This window comes from Dreissena polymorpha, chromosome 3 (genome assembly GCF_020536995.1).
Source record: "Dreissena polymorpha isolate Duluth1 chromosome 3, UMN_Dpol_1.0, whole genome shotgun sequence".
In the NCBI taxonomy this organism is placed as follows: domain Eukaryota; kingdom Metazoa; phylum Mollusca; class Bivalvia; order Myida; family Dreissenidae; genus Dreissena; species Dreissena polymorpha.
The window spans coordinates 101034760-101060852 of NC_068357.1; the positions used below are offsets into that span (position 1 = coordinate 101034760).

Here is a 26093-nt window from a genome sequence, read left to right on the forward strand (position 1 = left end):
AAACATTATTACCGTTCTTGTCGTTACATTATGCATCAAGACTAACTGTCAAGCGCCGTTTGAAACCTTTGTTTACATACATTTCAACTAACTGACATTTCAAACACACGAGTGATTTCATTGGTCCAATGCGGAGGTGTGTCTTTACAACTGGAGATTTCATTCATAAAGACTGCATGATCATTGTCAACTGGGTCATGCGAGTTGTGTATCGTGTTATTTCTTAAAAGTTGACCCAGCATGTGTAAAATATTGCAAGACATATACATTTCCAGAAAGGAAATTCATTTCTGCGTTGAATAAGACCGAGATCGTGAAAATCGCTGCACAATTGATGAAGATATGGCTGTTCAAAGCGATGCACCCCGTTTGGGGTGATTTTGAGTTGCATACCTTGTTATATATATATTTGATAGTGATTTTTTTTTCAGAAAAGTTAATTTTTCGTTATAATATGATTATTTATCATTCAAAATGATGTTTTCACTAATTAATATCATAGCCACACGCTAACCAACTGTGATCCGATCGGGAAATGAAACGTTTCTATCGATAATGTTAAAACGCGCCGGTGCAAAAGTAATTACTTTCGTGAACTATTAGGGCATGTTTGTATACAAACAAATATTGCTATAAACTTCTACCGTTAGGAATGTTAAAAAAGTGTGGTTACCTTCGTATGAAGTCTCCAAATTTGATCTTTTTTTTACAAAACAATTTTAAATAATCATTTACCGAGTTAGACATAAAATACCTTATCAGGAATCTGCCACAAAAATGAATATAATGGATATAACATGTGTTTTTTAAACTGCAATATTTTGAAGAAAGGTCATTTTGACTAGGGAACTACATGTGATGTTGTTTTGGAAATGGAGTCTTACATATTATATATTGTTTGAGTTTGAAATGCCAGTGAATTTTTTTTTGCTTGCCTGCTTCAAATAACAGACACCATTATTTGTGGAAAGAACATTTACATTCACTTGTGCCTATACTTGTATGAATTTTCAAAACAATATCTGAAAAGTAGACCAGTTTGAAAATACCGTGATAACGAGTGAACCACATGAACTTTTAATAAACAAGTAATTTACACAAGCATATTCAGCGCGATTTACTTTATTAAGTAAATTTATTACAATTGAGATAAACACAATACTACTAGACTGAAACAAATTAACAGGTGTTTTAAATGTCGAGAAGAACAAAAATCGAACAGTACAAATAATGTAATGAGCACAAAACAATAACTTAAAGAAAGCATCAACATAACAAGACACCGGTCCCTTACACACTGATTCGTATATGCTCACAAGTGTGGACATTGTTTTTACGCGATCCCTTTGCGTTGTTGGCGTCTTCTTGCGCATGCGCTAAGTCGAGTTGTGGTGGCTTCAAAGAAAACATGTAATAATAGCTTTCATGGCAACCAAGACAGCCATAACATGTTATCTAAGCACCCATCATAACATAGAATTTTAATTGTAGCTTTTGTTGTAAAGAAAACACTGAATAACATGTCATTTATATAGGATGTGTTGTGACAATAAGGCATACAAAATTATTATAAAAGAAGCATATACCCTATTAAATATATTAGCAGATAAATCGTTTGAAGTCTTCTGACAACGGTAAAACATGAAAGTGTCGTGCGTGTAGTTACTTGTACTAACATTGTTTTGTTTTATCTAAACGCATTTTTATTCAATCATTAACATAATGGATATTTTTATCATTTTGGTGTATAATTGAACGTTATATCACGAGTCGTTATAGAAAAAACCCTTTTCACGTGCGGTAGGACCACGAGTGAAAGTATAATTTTTGTAGGACAATGAGTTGAATACAAATTCGATAATTCAACGAAGCCATCATATTTCTTTTTATTTCATGATAAAGTACAATGTATAACAAATACTACGCGAGAAAAGCTTGAACGTCATACGTTGGTGTATTATAATAAATATATATGCCGTCAAATTGCTGTGTGAAATTACGTCATGAATGAATCGCGTATTTTTTAATAAGAATAGTGGAGAAAAGGTATGTGCGCCGTTGTTGCTTATTGTTGTATTGATGTTAATCATGGATATATGGTAAAAACGTGTTTGTGAATGTTCTAAACGCAATTTTTCATGCTGTCGATTACATAATGTAGCGATTATTTTTACAATTTCAAAGATGTGAAAAATATTAAATCTGATATTTTTCAAGGACCTCAGAATTGTCTACACCAATAAAATTCTATATTTCACTGAAAAAATATATAACTACGGCATATCGTTTACGACATATACACAAACATGAACTGAATTATATTTATAAAGAATCGTATTAGAACACATTGGAAAATGGTAGATTATTTTTCTGGTCGTCAAATAATTACCGGCATATACTACATATACACACACATGCACTGATTTTTATTCATAAAGAATCGTATTAGAACACATTGGTAAATAGTAGATTATTTTTCTGTTCGTCAAATAAGTACCAATCTTTAAATCATTAAATTATACATCATGTTTGACATTTTCTTTGAGACAGACACCAAACAACGGTGTTTCGGCTTTGCGAACATTGGGTTGAATTACTGAGGAAGACATAACAAATATGTATTGTAACATATATTTCACAAGCTGAGTTCAAGAACATCTAATATAAATGATAACTGCTGCTATGCTTGACTTAATATATGTATATATATATATATATATATATATATATATATATATATATATATATATATATATATATAGATTATATAAGCAGTTTATAATCTTTTAGTAAAATACATAGAAAGCCCTGACAAAATGAATGAAATTAAAATATACATGATACATATGTATATATATAAATATGGCATGAATACGCCATGCAAATTAACACAAACATCGATACAATAAGACACATATTTTAAGACCCTGATTCATATATATGTACAGCTCTACAAATAGTTTCTAATTCATCCCGCTGCGTTTTCGGCGTCTTCTTTTGCATGCACATGCGCTGAGTCGCGGTGTGGTAGCTTCAGAGAGACATTAAGAATGGTACACGACTATTATTATCCCCACTCATAAGGTTACAGTATACTAAATACTTTTTATGTTCAATGCTATACCCTCTAAAAAATGGAACGTCATTTATTTCAAGACACAAATCTTTGTATGGTCACTTGCCATGACTTTATGTTTGAATATTTCTGTGTGCATGTTGTAGGAAAAACATTGTTGTATACTACAAATGCAGTTTTTTGCTTTTAGGTTGGAGACTACATGAGACTTTGACAGATGGCGGACACCCTCATGGTCACATTACTCCAAAACGGAACTCCTGTTTTTAGGGTTACATGCAGTCAGTTTGATACTTAGCACGCATTGTTCATTGCAATGCTGCATAGGATTGGTAAAATACATTGCAAATGGTTGTTTTTGGTATCAATTTGAAGGTATATTTGTAAGCAATAAGAAAAAAAGCAATTTTTGTGCTCTACTTTTTCTTTTGATGGTTCCCGGCTTTGAAAGTAGGTCATACTATTTGAGCCCAAAATGGTCGCCTCCACATCTGTCAAAACTGGTTTGCCTATTCTGAGGTAAATATTTTGAGTTACAACACATAGAATTTGATGACATGCATTTTTTCAAAAGATTATGCATTTATCTTTCCAATGATGTATGATGATATAGTGCTGAAACGCTTGGTCATGGTAAAAATTGATATCGAACTTAAACTATTTTATATGTAATGCAGAAGGAAATTAATTGCGCATGCGTAACCTCATCAGCTGGAGAGAAGCCGGTAAAAAGTAGGCCTTAAAACAGTGACCTTTGATTCGCACCGAGTTCTTTCTTACATACTGCATGACCTATCTTTTGTATTGCTTAAATAAATTCGGCTTGGAATGCTCTTTAAGAAAAGGCATGGTTATGAGGGTGTCTACGCGCAAAACTTTGACTTTAATTTTTGTTAAAGTTATTGCTTTCACATTGAATTTGTAAAGGAAATCTTTAAGTATATTGTGACCATAATGGCCTCCCTGGGGACACTCCACCCAGACATTATCCCACTAAGACATACCACCCCTCCCACGTACAGTATTATGTAGACATACCCCCCTCCCAAGTATAGTATTATGTAATCTTAAACCAGCGAATTATTATAAAAATATTTTATATTTATATTTATCATCATTAACATATAAAAGCACAGTTCTGTCTCCACTTACAATATTTATCGTCATATGTAATTTATTCCAAATCATTATCAATATATTACAGAAAGTTACATGTCATCTTATATTTCATCGTATATATAATACAAAGTTTATCTAATTCAATTCATGGTTACTATCATATAGCATATACCATTGTTATCTTATTAAATATTAACTCACATTTTTTAACAGTATCCTGTGTGCCATTTTGAACAAGGGATGGGGGCAATTGTGTCCTGGGGAATAACGTTATCGGTACCAGGGTGGGAGACAAGTTCAGAGAGGGGGTATTGTCCGGAAGAGAATTAATTTCTTCATTTGAAGACAACACGTACAGAAAGAATATAAAAGAAGTTTAACTATACGAAATGCTATTATTAATACCACTTATTGACTTAATAGTTTATCAGTCTATGTATCACTTTTCAGTCATTTATACTATGTGAATCAAAAGTTTTTTTTGTAATTTGTGTTAATATTTAATCAAATATACCATAGTCAATCAAAAATAATAGTATATCCTTACTGCCTTTAAACTTAGTATATTACTTCTTCCCAAAATCGTTGTTTTTCTCTGCTATTACTTTGTTTTGAAATTCCAAATATTTCAATATATATTGTATTATTGATTTGGTTACAATTTATATATTCTGACACGTGACATTGCTTTATTTATAATTGTATGTATGAAAGACGATGTGCATATGTAAGTCCGAATAAACTGTCTGTTCTTTTCTGTTCGTAAAGCTCGCTAGCTGTCAATGCACAAATGAACCTGCCCATTCAGCATATAAAAGTAAACGTAATATTAATCTATCAGCCAGATGGGTTGGGGTGTACCACTCAGTGGGGCAAAACAACACCTATCTTACTTGATTGTATACTCAATATAAAGAAACAAAATGTGTGATAACAATCTCTGTTGGGCAGCTATAAGTTATTATTGAGCTGTTTCTATGGCAACCGTCAGGCTTTGACTAAATAGCTAGTTTGGCTAGTATAATTCTCAAATATTTCTTCAAAATTGGTTATAGAAAAAAAGTTTGGTGTTAAAATGAAGATTATGATTATTACCTAGTATGATCTGCAATTAAATATGCAAATTAGTACATTTGCATATCGATGAATATTAATCAGATTGCATGAAAAGTTCCTAAAAACTAGCGAGCCTCCAAAATAGTAGGGTCAATATATGAAAAAAAACCTTCAACCACCAAAAAATTGCTACAAAAGGTATTTTAACTGAACCTGGTAGGGTAGAAGCTTCTTTAAAACATATCAAAAGTTTATCACAATCGGACCTCCTGAGAGTTTTCTTTCAAAATGGCCGCCAATACCTATTAATGATCACAACTATGTAACTATACAATAAAATTTGATGAATTTCGTGTTTATTCCTAAGTTTCAAGAGGCAAAGAACACATAAAGATCATCAGACATTGTTAAAGTGTACAATAGTACTCACAAATCCAACATGGCGTCGAAAATGGCCGCCAATAGGGCCGCCAAAACCTATAAATGATCATAACTATAGAAATATCCACTCAAATTTGATTATTTTTATGGCTATATATGGGTTTCAAGGGGCAACTAACACATTTAGATCATCATACATTGTATAAGTTTATTATATTTCACCCAAATCCAAAATGGCGTCCAAAATGGTCGCCAAGATATCCACCAAAACCTATTAATGATCATAACTATGTTACTATCCACTCAACTAAAGGATTTGGTGTCTATACCTACGTTTCAAGGGGCAAAGAACACATAAAGATCATCAGACATTGTTTAAGCTAACAATAGTACACACAAATCTAACATGGCGTTTTTTGTGGATATGCATAGGTTTCAAAGGGCAAAGAACACATTAAGATTATCCGACATTGTTTAAGTTTACTATATTACACACAAATCCAACATGGCGTCCAAAATTGCCGCCAAGATGGCCACCAAAACCTATTAATGATCATTACTATGTAACTATCCACTCAGATTAGATGATTTTGTTGTTTATACCGAGGTTTCGAGGGGTAAAGAACACATTTCGATTGTCAGATATAGTTTAAGTTTATTATGTTACACAGAAATCTCACATGGCGTCCAATGACAAAATACGAAGGACCGCAAGTCCATTACTTTTAACGTGATGCTTGTTATGTGAAACGCCATAGTTTGGACATGTCGCAATATCTGGATTTTGACAAGAGGATCGATATTTTTCAGCTTCAGGCAACACTGAATTGGCAGGGAATAATGCGTATCTTGCATCAGCAAAGACAGTTCCTCGGCTTCTTGCCTATGATTAATATGTACAATGGGGACAAAGCGTGCATTCTGTCAACATAAGTCTTAGTTTGCAACCTTGCCACAACCTTCACACCATTGTAACGTTTGGCCAACCCTTGTATTGGAAAGCTGCCGAAATCATCATTGATGCGCCACAAAGTAGTTGAAAATGTTTTTCAGAATTTGGGATGTTTCATAAACGTATGAACTTGCGGGGGGGGGGGGGGGGGCAAAGGATCCCTCATGGAAGAAATCGCTCTCAAAACAGTCTGTCTATTGAGAAATGTAATTGTGCACATTGTGACACGAAAATCTGTCCAGAGGGCTTCACGGGACCATCTTATTATTGAAAAGTGCATACACAGCCAGCTTTCAGCAGAAATGACCAAGGAAGATCCAGACATTCAGATGCTGCTGGATCATGCCAAGGATTTGTACTCTTCCCTTTTGAGGGGCAAAACGACGCTAGCAGATGATATGTTATGCGATTTTGATCAAACTCGAGAGGGCTACAGAGAAGTAGACCCATGAAATTGTCCAGACCTCAAAGACAAGCATAGTATGGCTGAATTATTAGCTTGTGATTAACAATTCAAGGGTGTTGACTAAAGCATATCGTACTGGGTGTTGGTTGATGCATTAGGCATTGCCCAAATTGCTATCCATCTTTTCTGCTGCTGTATACATAACCTGCAATCTGCGTATTACTACATATATCTGCAGCAAATAAGCAACCTAGAGGAAACGCACCCGGACGTTTATCGAAAGTTCGGTATTGGTTTTCACGTTGTTTGTAGTAGCCATCAGTGCTGGGCTGGGCTAGGACTTGATCTTGTTATTGAGCAAACATTGATGATGTTTTTATATAGCACATGTGGTCTAACTCGCGACAGTGGAATGACTGAGGAAATGCACACCCCTTGGACCCTATCTGCAACATCCGAGCACAACAGTGCGATGCAGGATTTCACAGACCTGACCTATACTACAAGTCCACAACACAAAGACTCAACTGAAGCGTGCATCAAATGGGATTCTTCTGATCTAGAGAAAATGCAGACACAGATTACAACCTGATCACCATACACAGCTGACCCTACTCTCAGAAATACGGTCAATGAGATAGTGGCTGGGTCACATGTGAATGTTCATGCAATTGAGGCGGTTGGGAAAACGATCATAAGAGATATCATAGGAAAGTTTGTCTTTGCTTATAAATTCACAAGAAATACAGAGCCAAGTCTCTTATGAATATGAATAGTTTGGCTGTTAAGATCGCTTCTGACAGTGCTTTTGATCCTGCTCTTCTGTTCCAGCGTTTCCTGGTGGTGTCAAAATATTGAGATCCTTCCCTGGCAGTCGTATTGTCTTATGAACTGAGCTCCCATCCTGTTGCCTTCTTTGAAGCCAAGAACATACTTTGTACAGCAGATAAGCCTCAGATCGCTCAGGAAATTTGAGAGTTTGCTGTAGACACATCATGTGAGGCTGTGATGAACTGTATTCATGAAACAGATGCATGATGATGGCACTTTGCTGCATCGTTAACCATGGAGAAGAGCGACTCATATAACACAATAGCTGAGTCTTATGTAGATTCATTGAAAGGCATTACGGACAAGCGACAGTGGGGTTTGATGGCTACGAAGACGGTGATTATAACAAAGACAAAACGCACCGGAAACGTGAATCATATTGTGAGTTTCAGCAAAGAAACAGAATGCTCATGTAAAAAAGGAAGACTTTTTGTCGCATGACAGAAACAAGGCCGGCATGATTGCTCTGTCTTCAGAGGATGCAGACGTTCAAATTGTTAAATACATTATAACGATCCCGTCGTAGCACCACAACGTTGGTGGGCGAGGATACAGATTTGCTCATCTTGATCCTGCATTACTCCGAAAGGGACAATAAGACCATCTACTTCCGCTTGTATAAAAATAAATAGTCAAAGGAACGCAATGTGTATAATATTAACCTTTTGAAAGAACTCGTGCTTATTCAGGCTGTAATTAATCTTCAATGATTTTCAGCAACGGTAAAAAATCAAGTCTACAGAAGTTAGTAAAACCTGATCCTATCATGAAGTCATGTGCTGGTTCATTCTCTCTTCCAAATGTCGTAAATTGGATTTTATGATGATTTAATTCCTTAGTGATAACATCAATTCGATTAAAGTGTTTCTTGTCTCCTAAACTATGGCATTTTACATAACAACCATAACGTTTGAGTAACAAGTTATGGACCTGTGGTCCTTCGTATTGTGTTGATGGCCATTTTGGACGCCGTGTTGGATTTCTGTGTAACATAATTAGCTTACATTTTGTCTGATGATATAAATGTGATATTAATGTGTTGTTTGCTCTCTGTAACCTGGGTATATACACCAAATTTATCAAATTTGAGTGGATAGTTACATAGTTATATTTTATAATCATAAATATGTTTTGGTGGCCATCTTGGCGGCCATTTTGGATGCTGTGTTGGATTTGTGTGTAATATAATACACTTAAACAATGTCTGATGATCTAAATGGATTCTTTGCCCCCTGAAAACTATGTATAGACACCAAAATCGTCAAATTTTAGTGGATAGTAACATAGTTATGATGATTTTATAGGTTTTGGCGACCATCTTTGCGGCCATCTTGGCGGCCATTTAGGACGCCATGTTAAATTTCTGTGTGACATAATTAACTTACACTTTGTCTGATGATATTAATGTTTTCTTTGCCCCCTGAAACCTGGGTATAGACAACAAAATCATCAAATTTAAGTTGATATATACATAGTTATGATCATAAATAGGTTTTGGCGGCCATCTTGGCGGTCATTTTCGACGCCATGTTGAGTTTGTGTGTACTAAATTAAACTTTAACAATGTCTGATGATCTTTATGTGTTCTTTGCCCCTTGAAATCTAGGTATAAACACCAAATTCATCAAATCTGATTGGATAGTTACATAGTTATGATCGTTAATAGGTCCCGGCGGCCATCTTGGCGGCCATCTTAAAAAAAAACACTTTCCGGAGGTCCGATTGTGGTAAACTTTTAATATGTTTTTAAGGACCTTCTACCCTACCAGGATCAGTTAAAATACGTTTTGTAGCAATTTTTGGGGAGTCAAAGTGTATATTGACCCTAATTCGGTTCAATTTCTCCCAGTCAATTTATGAAAATTAAGCTGATTGAGGCCCCATCTTCAAAGGAGAAAAGAATAATACCAAAAGCTGCCAGTACCAGACTGTTATCAACCATTTTCATATGCTACTGGCATGCATCTTCCAAGATATATAGGTGTAGTTTTTCCCGCCTTACTGGTACACCCCACCTCAATTTTGGGTACTTGGCTGAAGGGCTATATGTCAGTATACGAAGAATAATATTTTTTGTTATTGCACCGTCACGAATAGAAGAACTCAAGTGTTCAACCGATATATGAATCGTTTAAAATAAGTTATAATAGACGACTGTGCGTTTTACAATAATATATAAATAGACATATGATCACAGATCTGGAAAAAAAACAACTTGTCATGTCTTCTCTTCTACACACACACTGTTTAGATTTGTTCATGCAAATCATTGAAGCATTACATGGGTGTGTATGTTTATACTTTCTTGCAGTATACACGTAAAATATCACGGAGCTCGGGGGGGGGGGTGGTGGGGGGTGGAGACCGCTTTTGTAGAGACCACCATAACTTTGGGTTATATAAGTGTTGTGTGCATGAGTCTGTTTGTTCATGTTAGTTGTCGCACTATAAGTATCAACAAGGCTCCACAAATCATGGTTGTTGCACACGAAGTAAAGGGCAATGTTTGTGAGTTTCTGTCACCACCACCAAGAATCCCTGTACCAAGAGAAAGGTGAAGACGAGGTTAAATAGCATAAAAATTACACAAAGCAAATGAAATATATTACAAATGCTTCAGACAGTTGTAGTTTTCGTGCGAGATCGTATTGTTTGAACGTTTAGTTTGAATAGGATGATGTCAGTCGATCGCTCCCAAGTGATTAGTGCAGGATACATACAATCATATAAACTAGTATATAGCGGAAAACGTGCACTGTAACGTACCCTGGGTGGTACACGCTTCTGGTTGACTCACAGTAACGCAATCTGAAAAATAAAACAACGTGTTAGATACTGATGTGATTCATAATGAAAAATAATTGTATAGGAATACGTTTCATACAAAGTGAGGACCAGTTCATACAATGTGGGGACCAGTGTTCGCGTCCATTCATTCGAACGGAAAACACGTGGTAGCTTTATTATTCAGAAGTTTCACATTAAGTTTATTTTTTATTATAACAATCAACGGGAACTCGATATTTTAGCCACTTTCAAATAGTTGATTTCAACTGCATAAATGAAAATCAATTTCGTGTTAAATCTGATATACAGTTTTAAAATGTTAGTGTACTACGTCATGGAACATTATGATCGACAATCGTCTCATCATTAATATCTTTATTTGAGAAGTCTCCTTTTTATCTCAAAAAAAGAGATGACTCATGAAAAGAACCGCATTTGCGTCGAGCATTTCGAAATTTTTATTAAAGTATGCTGACTTAGCCTACCTGGTCCCCAGATGCCGGTCTGGTCAATGCGGAGAACCACAACGCCGGGATCAACACCACAGGCTGCAATATTTGTCTTCTGCGGCAGCTGCTGCGCTGCTGCGGTATCCGTGTTACACACCCTCTGGACGTTACCATCTCCTGCATTGACACCAGTCTGTGGAGTACGGATATGTATTTAGTTGCCTTGAAAATAGTGAATTAAAAAGAACATATCGCTGAAATAAATCATTAAATCATCCATACTTATTTATTTATATATTTTATGGGACAATACTTAGAAGCATAACATTGAATGGATATGTTTGTTTGGTGTAATAACAGTATTATCATTACCGCCAAGTGGGGCAATGTTCACACAATAAATGTCGTACGTGCAATATTTATTGTCTCCCTTTGAATCATACTTAAACAGATATTGCAGCTACTTGTGTCAAAACGGACTCCCAGCGGTCACATGTTTTAAATAGATTTATACAAGGACAAAACTGTCAACAATCTTTGAAATCAAAATGCCCACAGCTTTTTTATTCGTTATGTGCCATCAGAAAGCGGTCGTCTATAAAGATTGTCCAACTCATGCACATGAGGTTCAAACTGGCACAGCGCATGACCCTATTATCTACATAGAATATTAACATATACCTTGAAATTATATCTTAAAAACTCAAGACTAATAGGTGGAATATTTTTCATGTAAAATCATATAGTGGTCATCTACTTAGCTTGCCTTTGTAATCAAATTCTCTGTGGTTTTGTTGCTTAATTAATTGTTATTGAATTATATTTCACACTTAATTGGAAAAAAAATCCTATGATAACACAAAGCAAACAATTTTGATATTTATTTTGTGACATCAGATAGTTTTTGTCTCAAAAGAATGTTCAAATAATGCTTATGCGTTCGGCATTGACCACGCCCCGTTTCAAAGTTAAAAAATCAATGACCCTATAGTTTTTGTTTTTAACAATCAAACTATCACTAATTCAAAAATAGTTTCAGTATTTTTAAATGTCAGTACACATGATATACATCTGAGTGCTATAGCACAAACTCACCACACCGGGATACCAGGAGATGACATCATATAGGAAAATTGCGTAGCTCTTTGTTCCATCAGTAGTAAGAGTTAGTTGAAAGGTATTTCCCTGAAAAATAAATATTCTTCTGAAACCGATTCTATAAGCTGGAGGACATCAGGGATCAATATTTTTTTAATTTATATAATACGCGTTTTTTAGCATTTATATTACATGTACACTACACGTATATCAGCTTCGCAGGCTCTGTATTCTATGCTTAATATCAATAGAAGATTTTCTATTGTATATCAAACATCAAACGGTTCGTGTTTCAGGGTCCACATAGATTGTAAATCCACTCGGTTAATGTTACGGGAAACAGCTCATATGCATATGAGAGATAATCACGTGACTATAAATAGCGTTGTCCGTGCCGAAACAGGTATTTTTCGCCGTTTTATAGAATTATTACCTTTTTTAAATTCCGCTAAATTTTTAGACATCATTTAAAAAAGATTCGCTTTTTATTTCGACTTTAATTGCTACGAATTTTCTTAACGGGAGCTGTAATTGTGGGCTTCCTCTAAGAAATTTCGTAGCGAGTGAAGTCGAGATAGAGAGCGAATAGAAGTACAAAATAAACTCTTATCACGTTTTTACTGATATGACTGGAAAGTGAGCGGCATTTCAAAAATTAATAAAGGGTATATACACGGAAAAAATACCTGTCTCGGCATGGACGTCGCCATGTTGATGTCACGTGATTACTCCCTCTGTTATACTGGACAGTGTAAATGCTAGTCAAAAATACAAGAGAGATTACTCTGATCGTCATGCCTTGTAATCCACCTGAAATTATCGTTATCTATAATCTTTGCTCTAGGTTGGTAAGTTCAAAAATAATAATGTTAAATAGTGATAAAGGCGCAAAAAATTAATATGACCATAGGTGCTACCCAATTTACGGGCAAAAACCCTTTTTTAAAACGTTTGGAGGGTAATACAAAAAAAAATATACCAAATTCTAAAAAAATGTGTTGTCTGGTACTTGTCAGTTTTTCTGGACAGCTGTCCGGAAGTTTTGGTCAGTTGTTAGCCGCATACCTTATTGTCAATTGTTTGCGACTGAGAGACATTTGTCTGAACGAAGGTTGTTTTCCACTGAGAGTCATTTTGCGTACATGAAATCCAAATTTCATTAAAAGATTTATCTTTACGAAACATGTGCCCAGTATAGACTAAGAAAGTATATTGTTTATTACATTTGTTTTGTAATGATTGAAAGCCTCATGTATTCGGCAACACCTTTTAATCATAATAATTATTTTATGTTTTGTTCATAATGCCAACAAAGTCAAACATTGTACATATATCTTGACTAAGAACAATAACTTTGCTCGTTTTTAAAACTATGTTTGGAAACATTATAGCTAAATTGATCTAACATGAGAGGCATTTTAATGTTGCAGAAAAAGATAGAATAAATAAAAAACACAAATGCATGTCTGCGATTTCGAAATATAATATTACAACCAAATATGCTAAAGTTTACCACATATCAAATTTTGCTATAAACTGGCTTCTATATAATTAAAATATACAAACATTATTGTATCCCTCAAGTGCTAAGATATCTGTAAATTGACAGACATAACCCTTAAACTAAAATATAGAATATGCGAGTATTATGTTAAAACTGAACGAACTGAACTCGCTTTTAAAAAAGATCTTCTCATCTCCGAGCCATTTTTTCTTAGAGCCGTTTCAGCTTCCTCATTAAATAATCATTTACTGGTTGTAACATCAAACAGGATTATATTTAAGGGAAATATATAGAAAATATCGGAGAATTAGGAGTGGACCAGTCTGTATGACTTCATTAAAAATGACAAAAGGAAGATGTGCGAGGTATTCAAATCGCTGTAGGGGGGAAAATGGCGACACAAAACTTTAAATAACATATTTGTATAAATATTTAGTGTAATTAGCACCAAAACAATGGAGTGCTATCAATAATTTTCGGTTTAAATATATATCATCACTTAAAACAGCATCTGCCGGAGTTTTATTTTAATGATATTCATGCATCGCGAAAATAGATGACTTGTGACGAAAAGATTTCTAGAGCGTAGGTTTGTCTTTTTTTATAGTTTTGTCACAAACTGATACAATTAAGCGGTCATCGCTCGCCGCTGCGCGATGGGCTTTTGCTCGTATGAAATGTACATGATAATATGCAACCAAGAAAAAAGAACTTGCTATGTATTGCACAAACTAATTTGTCATTTTGATAATAATGAAAATATGTTATATTTCAATACAAAAGAAAAGGATACTACTAAAACAGTAATGCAAATTTAGCTTAAATTGTCTATAACTGGTATTCAAATATTGGAAAGAATACTCCAAATTTAACATTTGGTACTTTTCATTCCATGTTTTCACATACTTCCTTCAAAAGTTAAATGTTTACATATTTATGTGTGTATTATGCCATTTGAAAGATTTATTAATGTCTAACCATGTTCAAAGCGAAAAAGAAACTAAACGAATTACTCAATAGTAAATACTTATTTTTGACACGTTATTTCGGAGTGTGTTCGTTTTTTCTTAGTATAACATGTTTGCATGTAGTTAATTGTCAGAATGTTTTGCATATTTTAGAAGAGAATTCAAGTATTTTTTACTAAATCGCCGCTCAACATCATATAGTTATCATGTGTTTACTTTTTGTGTGTTATGTGATTTATTGCGTTTCAGTCCAATGTGCACGAAAATCGACTCATTGTTAAGTCTTTAGCAGAAAGTCTGATAATGATATACCGTTGTTAAGTATAAACATGTTAATGTTTATTGTAGTAGGATTATCCTCAAAGTCCACTTTAAAAAGTAATGCAAGACATATCATAATACAAAGAATAGCTTATAAATAATTATCTTATTACGTTTTGTCATTACTACTCATTGGTATTTTATATGTGCTAAAATGTTTCGAAAGTTCTTTGCCTTACAAAATGTACTTATACCCACAAAAGTGATATGTCACTCCCATTCCTGGTTACTGAAATATATCAATTATTTTTATACAATATTTATGAACACATTGGATAACACTTTATCCAGCGGCGAAATAAATATAAGGGTTTCATGCATTGGGTCTTTGAGGTTTTTGTGATTGTTAATTCAAAAATAATCATACTTTGTACAAGGAATTCATATTTATATTGATAGTAGAAAAATATATGCATATTTTTCAAATGTTTTCACTTTCTCACAATAAGCAATGGTATTTCGTATTTCGAAGGATTTGATAAAGAAACATTTAAATATAAAAAAGGACCATGCTTACATATGCATGTATATCAATTAATTTAAGGGATCAACATTCCCAAAATTAGAAACAAGAGGGCCAGAAAGGCCCAAAGTCGCTCACCTGAGATAACAAGATATTATTGGGACAAATCTTCTGACCAAGTTTCACGAAGATCGGAGAATAAATGTGGCCTCTAGAGTGTTAACAAGGTTTAACTATAGCAATATAAGGAAAAATGCCCCGCCTCCTGGCAGCCATGTTTTTCAACCAACCGGCATCATTTTAACTCGTCCAAGATATTATCGGGATGAATCTTCTGACCAAGTTTCTTGAAGATCGGACAGTAAATGTGGCCTCTAGAGTGTTAACAAGTTTTTACTATAGCCATATTTGGAAAAATGCCCCGCCGATTGGAAGCCATTTTTTTCAAGCAAACATAATTATTTTCAAACTCATCCAAGATATCATTGAGACCAATCATCTGACCAAATTTCATGAAGATTGGACAATAAATGTGGCCTCTAGAGTGTTAACAAGGTTTTACTATAGCCATATATAGCCATATAAGGAAAAATGCCCCGCCCCTGGTGGCCATGTTTTTAAAGCAACCAAACCCATTTTTGAACTCATCCAAGATATCATTAGGACAAATCTTCTGACCAAGTTTCATGATGATCGGAAAATAAATGTGACCTCTAGAGTGTTAAAAAGTTTTTACTATATATATAGCCATATTAGGAAAATAGCCCCGTCCCTGGCGGCCATGTTTTTCAACCAACCGGCATCATTTTTGAACTCGTTCAAGATATTATTGGGATGAATCTTCTGAATGAGTTTCATGAAGATCGGACTATAAATGTGGCCTCTAGAGTGTTAACAAGATTTTAATATAGCCTTATATAGCCATATAAGGAAAAATGCCCCGTCCCTTGGCGGCCATGTTTTTCAAGAAAACGTAACTCATCCAAGATATCATTAAGACAAATCTTCTGACCATATTTCATCAAGATTGGACAATAAATGTGGCATCTAGAGTGTTAAAAAGGTTTTACTATATATAGCCATATAAGGAAAAATGCCCCGCCCCTGGCGGCCATGTTTTAACCAACCGGCATCATTTTCGAACTCGTCCAAGATACTATTGGGATGAATCTTCTGACCAGGTTTCATGAAGATTGGACAATAAATGTGGCCTCTAGAGTGTTAACAAGATTTTACTATAGCCATATATAGCCATATAAGGAAAAATACCCCGCCCCTTGGCAGCAATGTTTTTCAAGCAAAGGTTACCATTTTTTTTAACTCATACAAGATATCAGTAGGACAAATCTTCTGAGCAATTTTCATGAAGATTGGAAAATAAATGTGGCCTCTAGAGTGTTAACAAGGTTTTACTATAGCCATATAAGGAAAAATGCCCCGCCCCCTGACGGCCATGTTTTTTCAACCAACCGGCATCATTTTCGAAATCATCCAAGATATTATTGGGATGAATCTTCTAACCAAGTTTTATGAAGATCAGACAATAAATGTGGCCTTTAGAGTGTTAACAAGATTTTAATATAGCCATATATTTTAACCATATAAGGAAAAATGCCCCGCCCCTTGGCAGCCATGTTTTTCAAGCAAACGTAACCATTTTCAAACTCATCCAAGATATCATTAAAACCAATCTTTCGACCAAATTTCATGAAGATTGGACAGTAAATGTGGCCTCTAGAGAGTTAACAAGACAAATGTTGACGCCGCACAACGCACAACGGACGACGGACAAAAAAGGCGATCACAAAAGCTCACCATGAGCACGTTGTGCTCAGTTGAGCTAAAAAGCGTCTTAAGAATTTAGGGATAAAACAGCCAATACCAGTTTCCCTCAATAACGCACACACTCATAACGATTTTAATTATTTTCTTTAAAACAATGAGCTGTAAAATAGCTTGAAGATCATTTGGATCGTAACGTAAACCAATTCAAGCAGCATGTTTCGATGTTCAATTATGCAAAATGACACAAAACATAGTCTAAATGCCACCCACTAACCAGTACACGTGGGAATTTTACTATTATTTTTTGAAAGATTGTTAGAATTATGTGAAATTTGGAACATATATTTAATACCGAAATGCACATGATATGGGATTTAATCAAGTCTCATCATGTATGTCATGTTCGAGGCTTCATTAACTTACCCAGTTTACTTATTACAATGGCTTAAATTAGATAGTAAAGCTTTATTGAAACTCTTACCGTGAAAGAAGAGTCACCAATCATGTCCACATTCTCCCACGTGATCACGTAGGCAGATGTTGGCGAGAAATTTACATCCGGGTACACTTGATTGACGTGCACGTTCACGCCGCTAGGGGGTGGCGTTCCGGGCGCGAGATAGGTGGCGTGCTTGATCTTAGAATTTACGTCGGGAGCGACGTCACCGCCAAACGGAGCTATCCAGATCGAGTTGGTTTTGATTGCATCCGCGAACGTTTCCTTTGTTGCGTCCGTTGTTACTAGCCCGTTGTCTGATATCTTAAAATATAGTATAACTATGATTACGGAAGACAGTTTGATTAAAATCAATTATAAAATTATCTAAACATTATAGGGACTTGCTCACATATTGTCACCCGGTTATGCCTAGTGGACTCTCCCATCCTTCTACATTGGATCAATTTATTTCCAAAATTAAGATACATACATTTATTTCTATTTTTAGAAAATTTCTTACAGAAAGTCATTTAAGTAAAACAGCGTAGACCGTGATGAGACGCCGCATTATGCGGCGTCTCATCAGGGTTTACGCTGTTTGCCAAGGCCTATTTTGTAGACGCTAGGCATAACTAGGTTAAGTCAAAACAATATGAAATGCAATTCAAGTTTTACAACTCAGTATTTGAATACACTTTGCTTTTTCAAATGATTGATGAACATCTATATTATTGTATCGATTTCGATTAGTTATTATCATAGACGCAATTATATTGTAAATATTTGTTAATTCATTAATGTTGATTCGCTCTTTTAAATATAATGTACATTCGTCTTTAAATATATAACCATTTTTTAACTGTCTTTTTTTTAAATCCAACCAGCTTCTTTCATATAGGAAGATATATGAAGATGGCGAATTTAACAATTTTAAAATATGAAGAACCATATTTCCACCATGAAAGAGATTAAACCAGTTAGAATATACTATTAAACTCGACATATACTAAGAGTTCATAGACACTTATTTTTGCCAATTTAAATTTTGAATTTGGGAGTGCACAAGTATTGATGACTTTCAGCCGCCATATATTAACTCGCCCTTGAAACGTACAGGTAAACGGAGCACTTCTATAATTGACCAGTCGCCAACTCCGCCCACATTTTGTCGATCAGCCAATCAGATATCGATTTTTCACACACCCCTCAGCAACGCTTATCTGGCCGCCATTTTGTCCGACAAACAAAGCGTGTTGTACATATGGAATGGACGAATTTTTTAAGAGTTTACACAGATTTTATATCAAATGCATGATCATTACTGTTCGATCATTATTCAAAATTGTAGGTGCTATACATACTTTATAAAAGGTTAATATTTTTATCTTTATTTCTTGAACATAATTATGAACAAGTAATGAGAAAACAAACACAATAAATAGTTTAACCACACCAGGTGTGTGTTCTATAAAACGTGTTATACCGTTTGATGCACAATATTATTAAGCAGTTTGGGCAACATAATAATTGCCACACGTGCTTATTAATCTCAGCGTAATTGTCGATGATTAATAAATAACAGTATGTTGCGTGGATCTCAGAATGAAGGAACATTAAGGCATTGTTAGGTACTGTACACAAGAAAAGAAAACTATTTAATTACTTAAATGATTTCCAATTATATATTTATTTTCTGTGGATCATAAACAAGGGAAATCATTATAAATTGTTAACTTAAATATTGTTTTAACTAAAGTAAAAACAACAAAAAGGTGATTTCAACGCGGCTTAGCCAGCTTAAAGCGACTTCAAGTGTAAAATGTACGGCTTATATTACAACAACAACATTTCTTATACAACATATATTGATTGATACGGGGAGAAATGTGAAAATTGCAATTAACATATAAGGGCCATCTTGTTATAAATAAGCAAATGCATAATATGCTAAATGTATTCAATTCGAATGTTCGTGAACTGCACCGTAATACCAACATTTCATTTTTTGATAGTGAAATGTAACAGGTTCGCATTAAACATAAATGTAATAAAATGCATATTAGACTATCTGATAATGAAACCACGAAATCAGGCCTGTATTAAATTACGGTTACAATCAAAATTTAATTTATATCTAAATAAAAAAAATCGGTGTCTTTTTAAAAATAACACAATAAAACAAAGATCTAAACATTTTTAATAAACAAAAAACCCATCATGATATCGATATGTCATTTGAATTTAATAAAAATATTTTCAAAATTATATATGAATAGCCACCGGGTTCACTGTCAGACGGTTGAATACAAGTTCAAAATCAATATGAAATAAATGCTCATTTTTACAACGGATTTTTCATCACCTCCCTATATAATATGTATAAGAAACGTTTCTGATAGTCAGTCTGCCGTTAACTCATTTATTTTGATTACGCCATTTCTCTCTAAAGTTTTTATGATTGTATTCACGTTTTACAAAGCAGTTTAGTTTAGTGTGCGGCTTTAAAAATTTATTTTAAAGAAAAGAGCATAATACATCATTACAAATATAGAATTTCCCTCACGTAATCCGCTATAATTGCGATCTGCTTGTCGGAGTTTTCTAATCACTAGACCACGTGACTTTGTGGGCGGAGCGATCGATTATTTGGCGACTGGTCAATTAAAAGTCCGTGTTTCAATGACGGGACACAGCTGTTGCAGGCTTTAAATATAAAATCTAGGGATTTTAGTTTTCAGGTATTAAGTGTTTGGTTCCCAGATAATTTTCAGTTTAGTATCCATTGTGTTATTCGCTTCTTAGGTTTATTACATTAAAATAATCACAGATATAGATGTGTGTTTAATTCGCAATTAATGACTTTGTTAATATGTTGTGTGATGTTATTTTCTAAAAACACAACCAATTGCATTGTTATGTTACTGTCTATTCGATCATACAGAAATCTTACTATCCGTATTACTGGGGATGACACAAAATACCCAAATAGCTAATAATTCAGAATCGGTGCTACATATCATTTTGGAAAAATGATTATTTATCGATAAGTCAAAGTAATTAAAACATTTGAAAGAAGCACTATCCGCAGGTATAAACCTGCTAAATATACAATTTAAATGTGAAAAAAATAGTTGATGACATTTTAATTAGATTATTAACTCTTAGTACCGAGGGTAAAGTGTTCGTTATAAAGTTGAAGATTAGTTTCAGCTTCACCCATCATTACAATATACAAAGATATTGTCCCAATCAAGAGCAATATCGACCCAAGGACAAGCAAAGTACCATACTCATGTCACAGTTCATATTACAGCCCCAAAACATAAATATCGAACTTAGTGAGCAAAACCATTTTATGCTTCAATATATATATGAGAATGAAATCAGCCGATAATTGTTACTTATACACATTCTTATTGTTACGTGCACCGGTTTCGTTTACGTTCTTAATATTCGCGACTCGAAACGACTGACGCATGACCGTTGTTTTTAGTTCAAACTTCATGACTTTCGGAGTGAAATATACTGACCGTTGACCGTTATGGACAATTGACCGTTATTCTAAAGTATAATATAGAGTGATTTTCGTCAGGGGGAATCCAGACTGACCACTGTCCGCAATTGAGCGTTAAGATCAAGTAAGGTTTTGACTGTAGTCATAAATTCGCTGTATATTCATTCACATACATTAACAAATGTACATTCACAAAGATATACAAAAACGCTGGTTTGAGTGTTCAAAAGTGCTGTAAAGCTAGGATCTGTTTACAGTGCGCGTAATGACACGCGTTATGACACTTACGGTTTTGAATTTCAAAGACAACTGACACTCATTTAACCTCACGTTACACCTATTTACGCGTGTAGACTATACATAATAAAGCGGATAGTTCTAAATTCATGTTTGAAATAAAACTCTGCATTGTTGTAGAACTAAGATATGATAGCGTACCCCCTTATTTAACTATCTCGTCATCGCATTCCCATTTCAGATCATTTACATTTGGGATTTATAGTGTCGGGTAGAATTTGAATGAAAAATTACACAAATCAAAATCGCTATGGCGCGACAACTTATATTGAGTTTCATTTCAAACATTTTTTTCAATAACTGACATTATGCATTGCCATTTCCAATTTAATTAAATAACTTGAAGGATGTCGAAGAATAAGCTGTTTTGTGATATGCACTTAACCACGTGCTCATATTTGCTTAATATTGTGTGCAACGCCTCCTATAACGAACGTGCAAACATACAATTCACGATGCATGGTTAGATCAAGAAATTAGGCCGATTGACAGAAGAAAATATGATTTTTTGTTCATGCTAGATCGCGAGTCCCTTTAGGAACCTAGTGGCCCGTAAATTAAAGATCAAATCCGATTTATTATTAGAACACATTATATGAAAATATAAAAACGAGACACGCGTTCTTAATTTAAGATATGTTACATGTACAAAAGAGTGTCGAACTTCAGCACAATTATAATACTTCTTGTGTTAACGCCTATGATGTCGGCAGGTTTACAAAACACCAAGTCATTTGTGGGGTTGGTAAGATTCCACATTGAAACATGATGGGTAGCATCGTTTGTGTGTTTATGTTATTATTTGTTCACAGACAAATATGCTTGGCTGTTGATGAATATCATGAGTAATGTAATTATATTTTAATTTTCTTTAAAATACACTTTGCGAATAGTATTGATTGATTGATTGATTGATTGATTGATCGATTGATTGATTGATTGATCGATTGAGTCTGTGAGTGATTGATTGATCGTCCATGGTTTTATGACTAGTGGATTAATGTTAACAATAAGTTGACATATCAAAGCAGCGTCATGTTACTAGTACTGACAAAAGCAGAGGGTATCTATTCTTAAGTGATATAAATGCGATGTGTTGACTTGTAAGAAGGAGACGTACATTTTGAACTGTCTTTATATTTATATTTCTCTTAAATAAATTCAGCTTTACGATGTTCTTGCTAAACAATATAAACAAACAATGCACTGATGTGCAGAATAATTCAGTAAACCAAATGCCTCCGCCAAGAACCGAATGCTATGATATTGCTACTAACACATCGCAAGATGTAGAGAAAACATTTTGTCAAAAATCACACAGCATTTGTGAAACAAGCCTACAACATAGCGCGCATTGTCAATCAACACGTGTATACATTCACGTATAAATTAAAAAAAAAGTATATATATTAAGACAATATATTAAACGAGTTTAAAATCTATTTAATTTAAACTTCAAAGAAAAACACTGAAGTTAGAACATTATCACCCAACTAGATATCTTCACAAAGTAAAAACGAATTAATTTAATTAAAACGAATTTAATTAGATGCATTTAACTTATTTAATTTGAATAGTAAACATACTGGGCGGCTAAATAACATCGGGCTTGATAACATTTGCGCATAGGGTACACATCAAAGACACAAAAGACATCAAATCAGCAACGCAACAATCAAATCGAATAAATCAAACAAATCAAATCAACAATCAAATACTCGACCGTTCAATCACAAAGGGGCATTCAACTGTGACAAGAAAATCAAAACATTCGAAAATAACTTACATAGATGTTGTTGATATCCATGTCTCTAAATTTAATAGGAACAGGAAGATTCAATGGCGTCAACGTGTCGTCATTGATAGATATTACCGTTGCACTTGAATGGTCATATAGGGCTGCGTGCGCATACCTGGCCAAAAGCAATACAAACGACACGCTGGCGAGCCTTGTGGATTTGCAAGCTTTCATGACTTTCATTTTGTTGAAAGAATGACCTGAAGTACGAAGAAAGAAGAATAACTAGCACGATATATATTATAAACGATAATATCATAAGTATAAACAAAAGCTAAACGCGAAAAAATATCGTTTTGTGTATATGTGTATAGTCTTCACTTGGTAGCAAACATGCCTTTAGGTGTTTATATGTATACAGAACATAGCTTTATATTATATAAGAATACAAAAGTGCGTGTCACTTGAAAGAAATCATCCCCAAGCTGTGTATACAGTGCCGAACTATACCAAATGCTGACATGTGGATATTAGCGCCTGCCTGAGCATACTGCTTAACAAAATGGAGATTAGAAAAAAATCGCTTCACACGAAAAATCATTCATCAAAGGATAAAATAGGAATTAAAAATAATAATTAAAAAAAGGACACGATGATGATACTGAGGGTTTTTCTACTATTGATGTTGCTGCAGCTGCTGATTCTGTCCATCCATATACCTCCTTGAGAAATATTAAATGTATGGTTTAATAGATTATTTCACTCTCCACATATTACAGGGCACTTTTACTTTTGCACAGCGGTAAACAGTGGTGAGTTGGGATGGAACTATTGAGACTTACCGCGATACCGTATAGAGATATGGATAACTTGAATAGTTGGTACTGTTAATATAAAATGAAGTTTGTTCAAGATTTAAAATGTAATGTCTGCAGCCTGCAACGTCATTAGTGAAGAAACGTTAAAATGATGTGAAAATTATGCAACCTATTTCAACTTATTGAAATATTAGCCATGACGGCAAAAAGAAAAGCAGCGTTTTATGACTTTGCAATGACAGACATATTTCATTTGCTCGCTCATTGCGTATTGTGCATGCCAATAGGTTAAAATGGGTCAAATTAAGAAAACACATTTAGTTATTCATCTTGAAGAAATACATATAAGGTAATATATACATTAATCAAAGTTAATGTATTTGAGAGATGCTTTAAAGACGCAAAATGTCTGAAAATATAATTAAGATAAACACACGCTGCCGCAATTGTATGCGCAGAAACCATTTCTCAATAAAACATCAATCAACAAAGTTTTATAGCTCTATTTAAAAACTGGCATGTATTGAGCGTCTTAAATGTTTATAATAATTAATACGAGGACACAATTTAAAAATGTAAAATGTTTCAGTAAATAAGAAGACAAGTTGCTCTCCACTGGCCATCAGTGTCTCCTCTGATTTAAGTCACTACGGATGATAAAGATCATTTCGATTGTTTAAGTTATATAATAATTTAAATTAAAAAAACTCTTAAATGAAATAAAAGTGAGAACCTTAGACCATATGTCGCTTACCCGAGACACGAATGAACTGAAAAATACAAAATTTAGAGATCAGCGAGGGCAAATTGGGTAGCAAACCACCATGAGCCTACTATTGTACATGCCTTTTGGCCTGTTTTGTTGTATAATTATACGGAGAGGAGTAGGTTGTGAGCTCTATGGCATTATTTGCAAATACTTGGTAGAGAGCCCCCATGACACTGTACATGTATATAGTATTATCAAACATGCTCGCCTTACGGTTTAAGAGGTGAAGATGTCTCAAGTATATATTATATTTATATATTTGTATATAAATCTATATAAAACATGTGACCTCTGTTCCATTGCGACTGAAGGGGAATGATTCGCACAAACATAGAAGAGGACTTAAAGACGATTTTACTAACCTTAAATTACACTTGTGGTTCCAAGTGCGATTTGGTTAGTATTCATTTTAAACATCTTATTTAAGCTCGTGTGACCCGAATATGAAAAGGTCGTGAAGGAGCAATTTGAAGGATCTTCACCGGAGTATCATTCCTGTAAAATGTCGTCAAAATATGGCTAGAGATTCAGAAGAAGGAGTCGAAAGAAAACAAATTTCAGCGCAAAGACTGACGACCGACGGTAATCACGGCATATGCATGTGTATGTGATTTGGTATATTAAAATATAGACCACCAAGGCGTGGTAGCTTCAACACCATTCATTTTCGACGTGCATATACTACTTATCGTGTTGTATCGAAATTATAATAACTACCGCCTTGGATATGTTTTGAATATCAATATATGTATATAATTCAAGCTATGTAATACGGCGTTTTAAATTCTTCATAACGGCTTCTACCTCACATGCATGACTCAGATCTTGTATTATGTTTTTATAAAACAGCATAAAGCTGATTTCCGAAATTCTGTCAAAAAGAACGGATAAGGCTGACACGTGCAATACTGCAATTCGACGTTTCTCATAAAGGTGTACTTCGTATTTGTGCTACCTTCGAGCATACGAATCTTTGAACATTCCGCATTTATATTGCAATAAAAATATGCAGAATACAGAAATTCGATTTGAATTTGCCGCTAATGTTTTTACATGTATGCTTTGTGATTAATCTTGTGCTTCTTATAATGTTCAGTACGCCTTTGAAAAAGTTTAAATGTCCACTGGTTTGAATTAGCCGTTCATTTGCGGTGACCCAGCTGTAATTACTTATCAACTAAATGCTGTGTTATGGCCAGTATTTTTAAGGCAATCGGTCACGTGCCTTAAATAATATGAGTCTTGTTCTGAGAAAACTGAGCATAATGCATGTGCGTAAAGTGTCGTCCAAGATTAGCCTGTGTAGTCCGCACAGGCTTGGG

General features: G+C 34.4%; 1 protein-coding gene across 3 annotated transcripts in view; it reads right to left on the reverse strand.

Annotated features, from left to right (window-relative positions):
* Positions 1-1110: 1110 nt before the first annotated feature.
* The window catches only part of LOC127870779 (alpha-tectorin-like), a 37217-nt gene continuing 12234 nt past the window's right edge, over positions 1111-26093 (reverse strand). Inside the window, exons 2-7 of one of the 3 annotated variants that reach the window (XM_052413255.1) lie at positions 23233-23444; positions 17678-17956; positions 12153-12242; positions 11094-11250; positions 10588-10629; positions 1111-1395 (exon numbers count right to left, since the gene is read on the reverse strand). In XM_052413255.1, the coding sequence (XP_052269215.1) occupies positions 1334-1395; positions 10588-10629; positions 11094-11250; positions 12153-12242; positions 17678-17956; positions 23233-23427 (825 nt within the window). In that variant the 5' untranslated portion in view covers positions 23428-23444 and the 3' untranslated portion in view covers positions 1111-1333. Of the gene's footprint in view, positions 1396-2748; positions 3032-9659; positions 10360-10587; positions 10630-11093; positions 11251-12152; positions 12243-17677; positions 17957-23232; positions 23445-26093 lie in introns of those variants that run through there. The other 2 variants (XM_052413254.1, XM_052413253.1) reach the window with 2 other exon arrangements.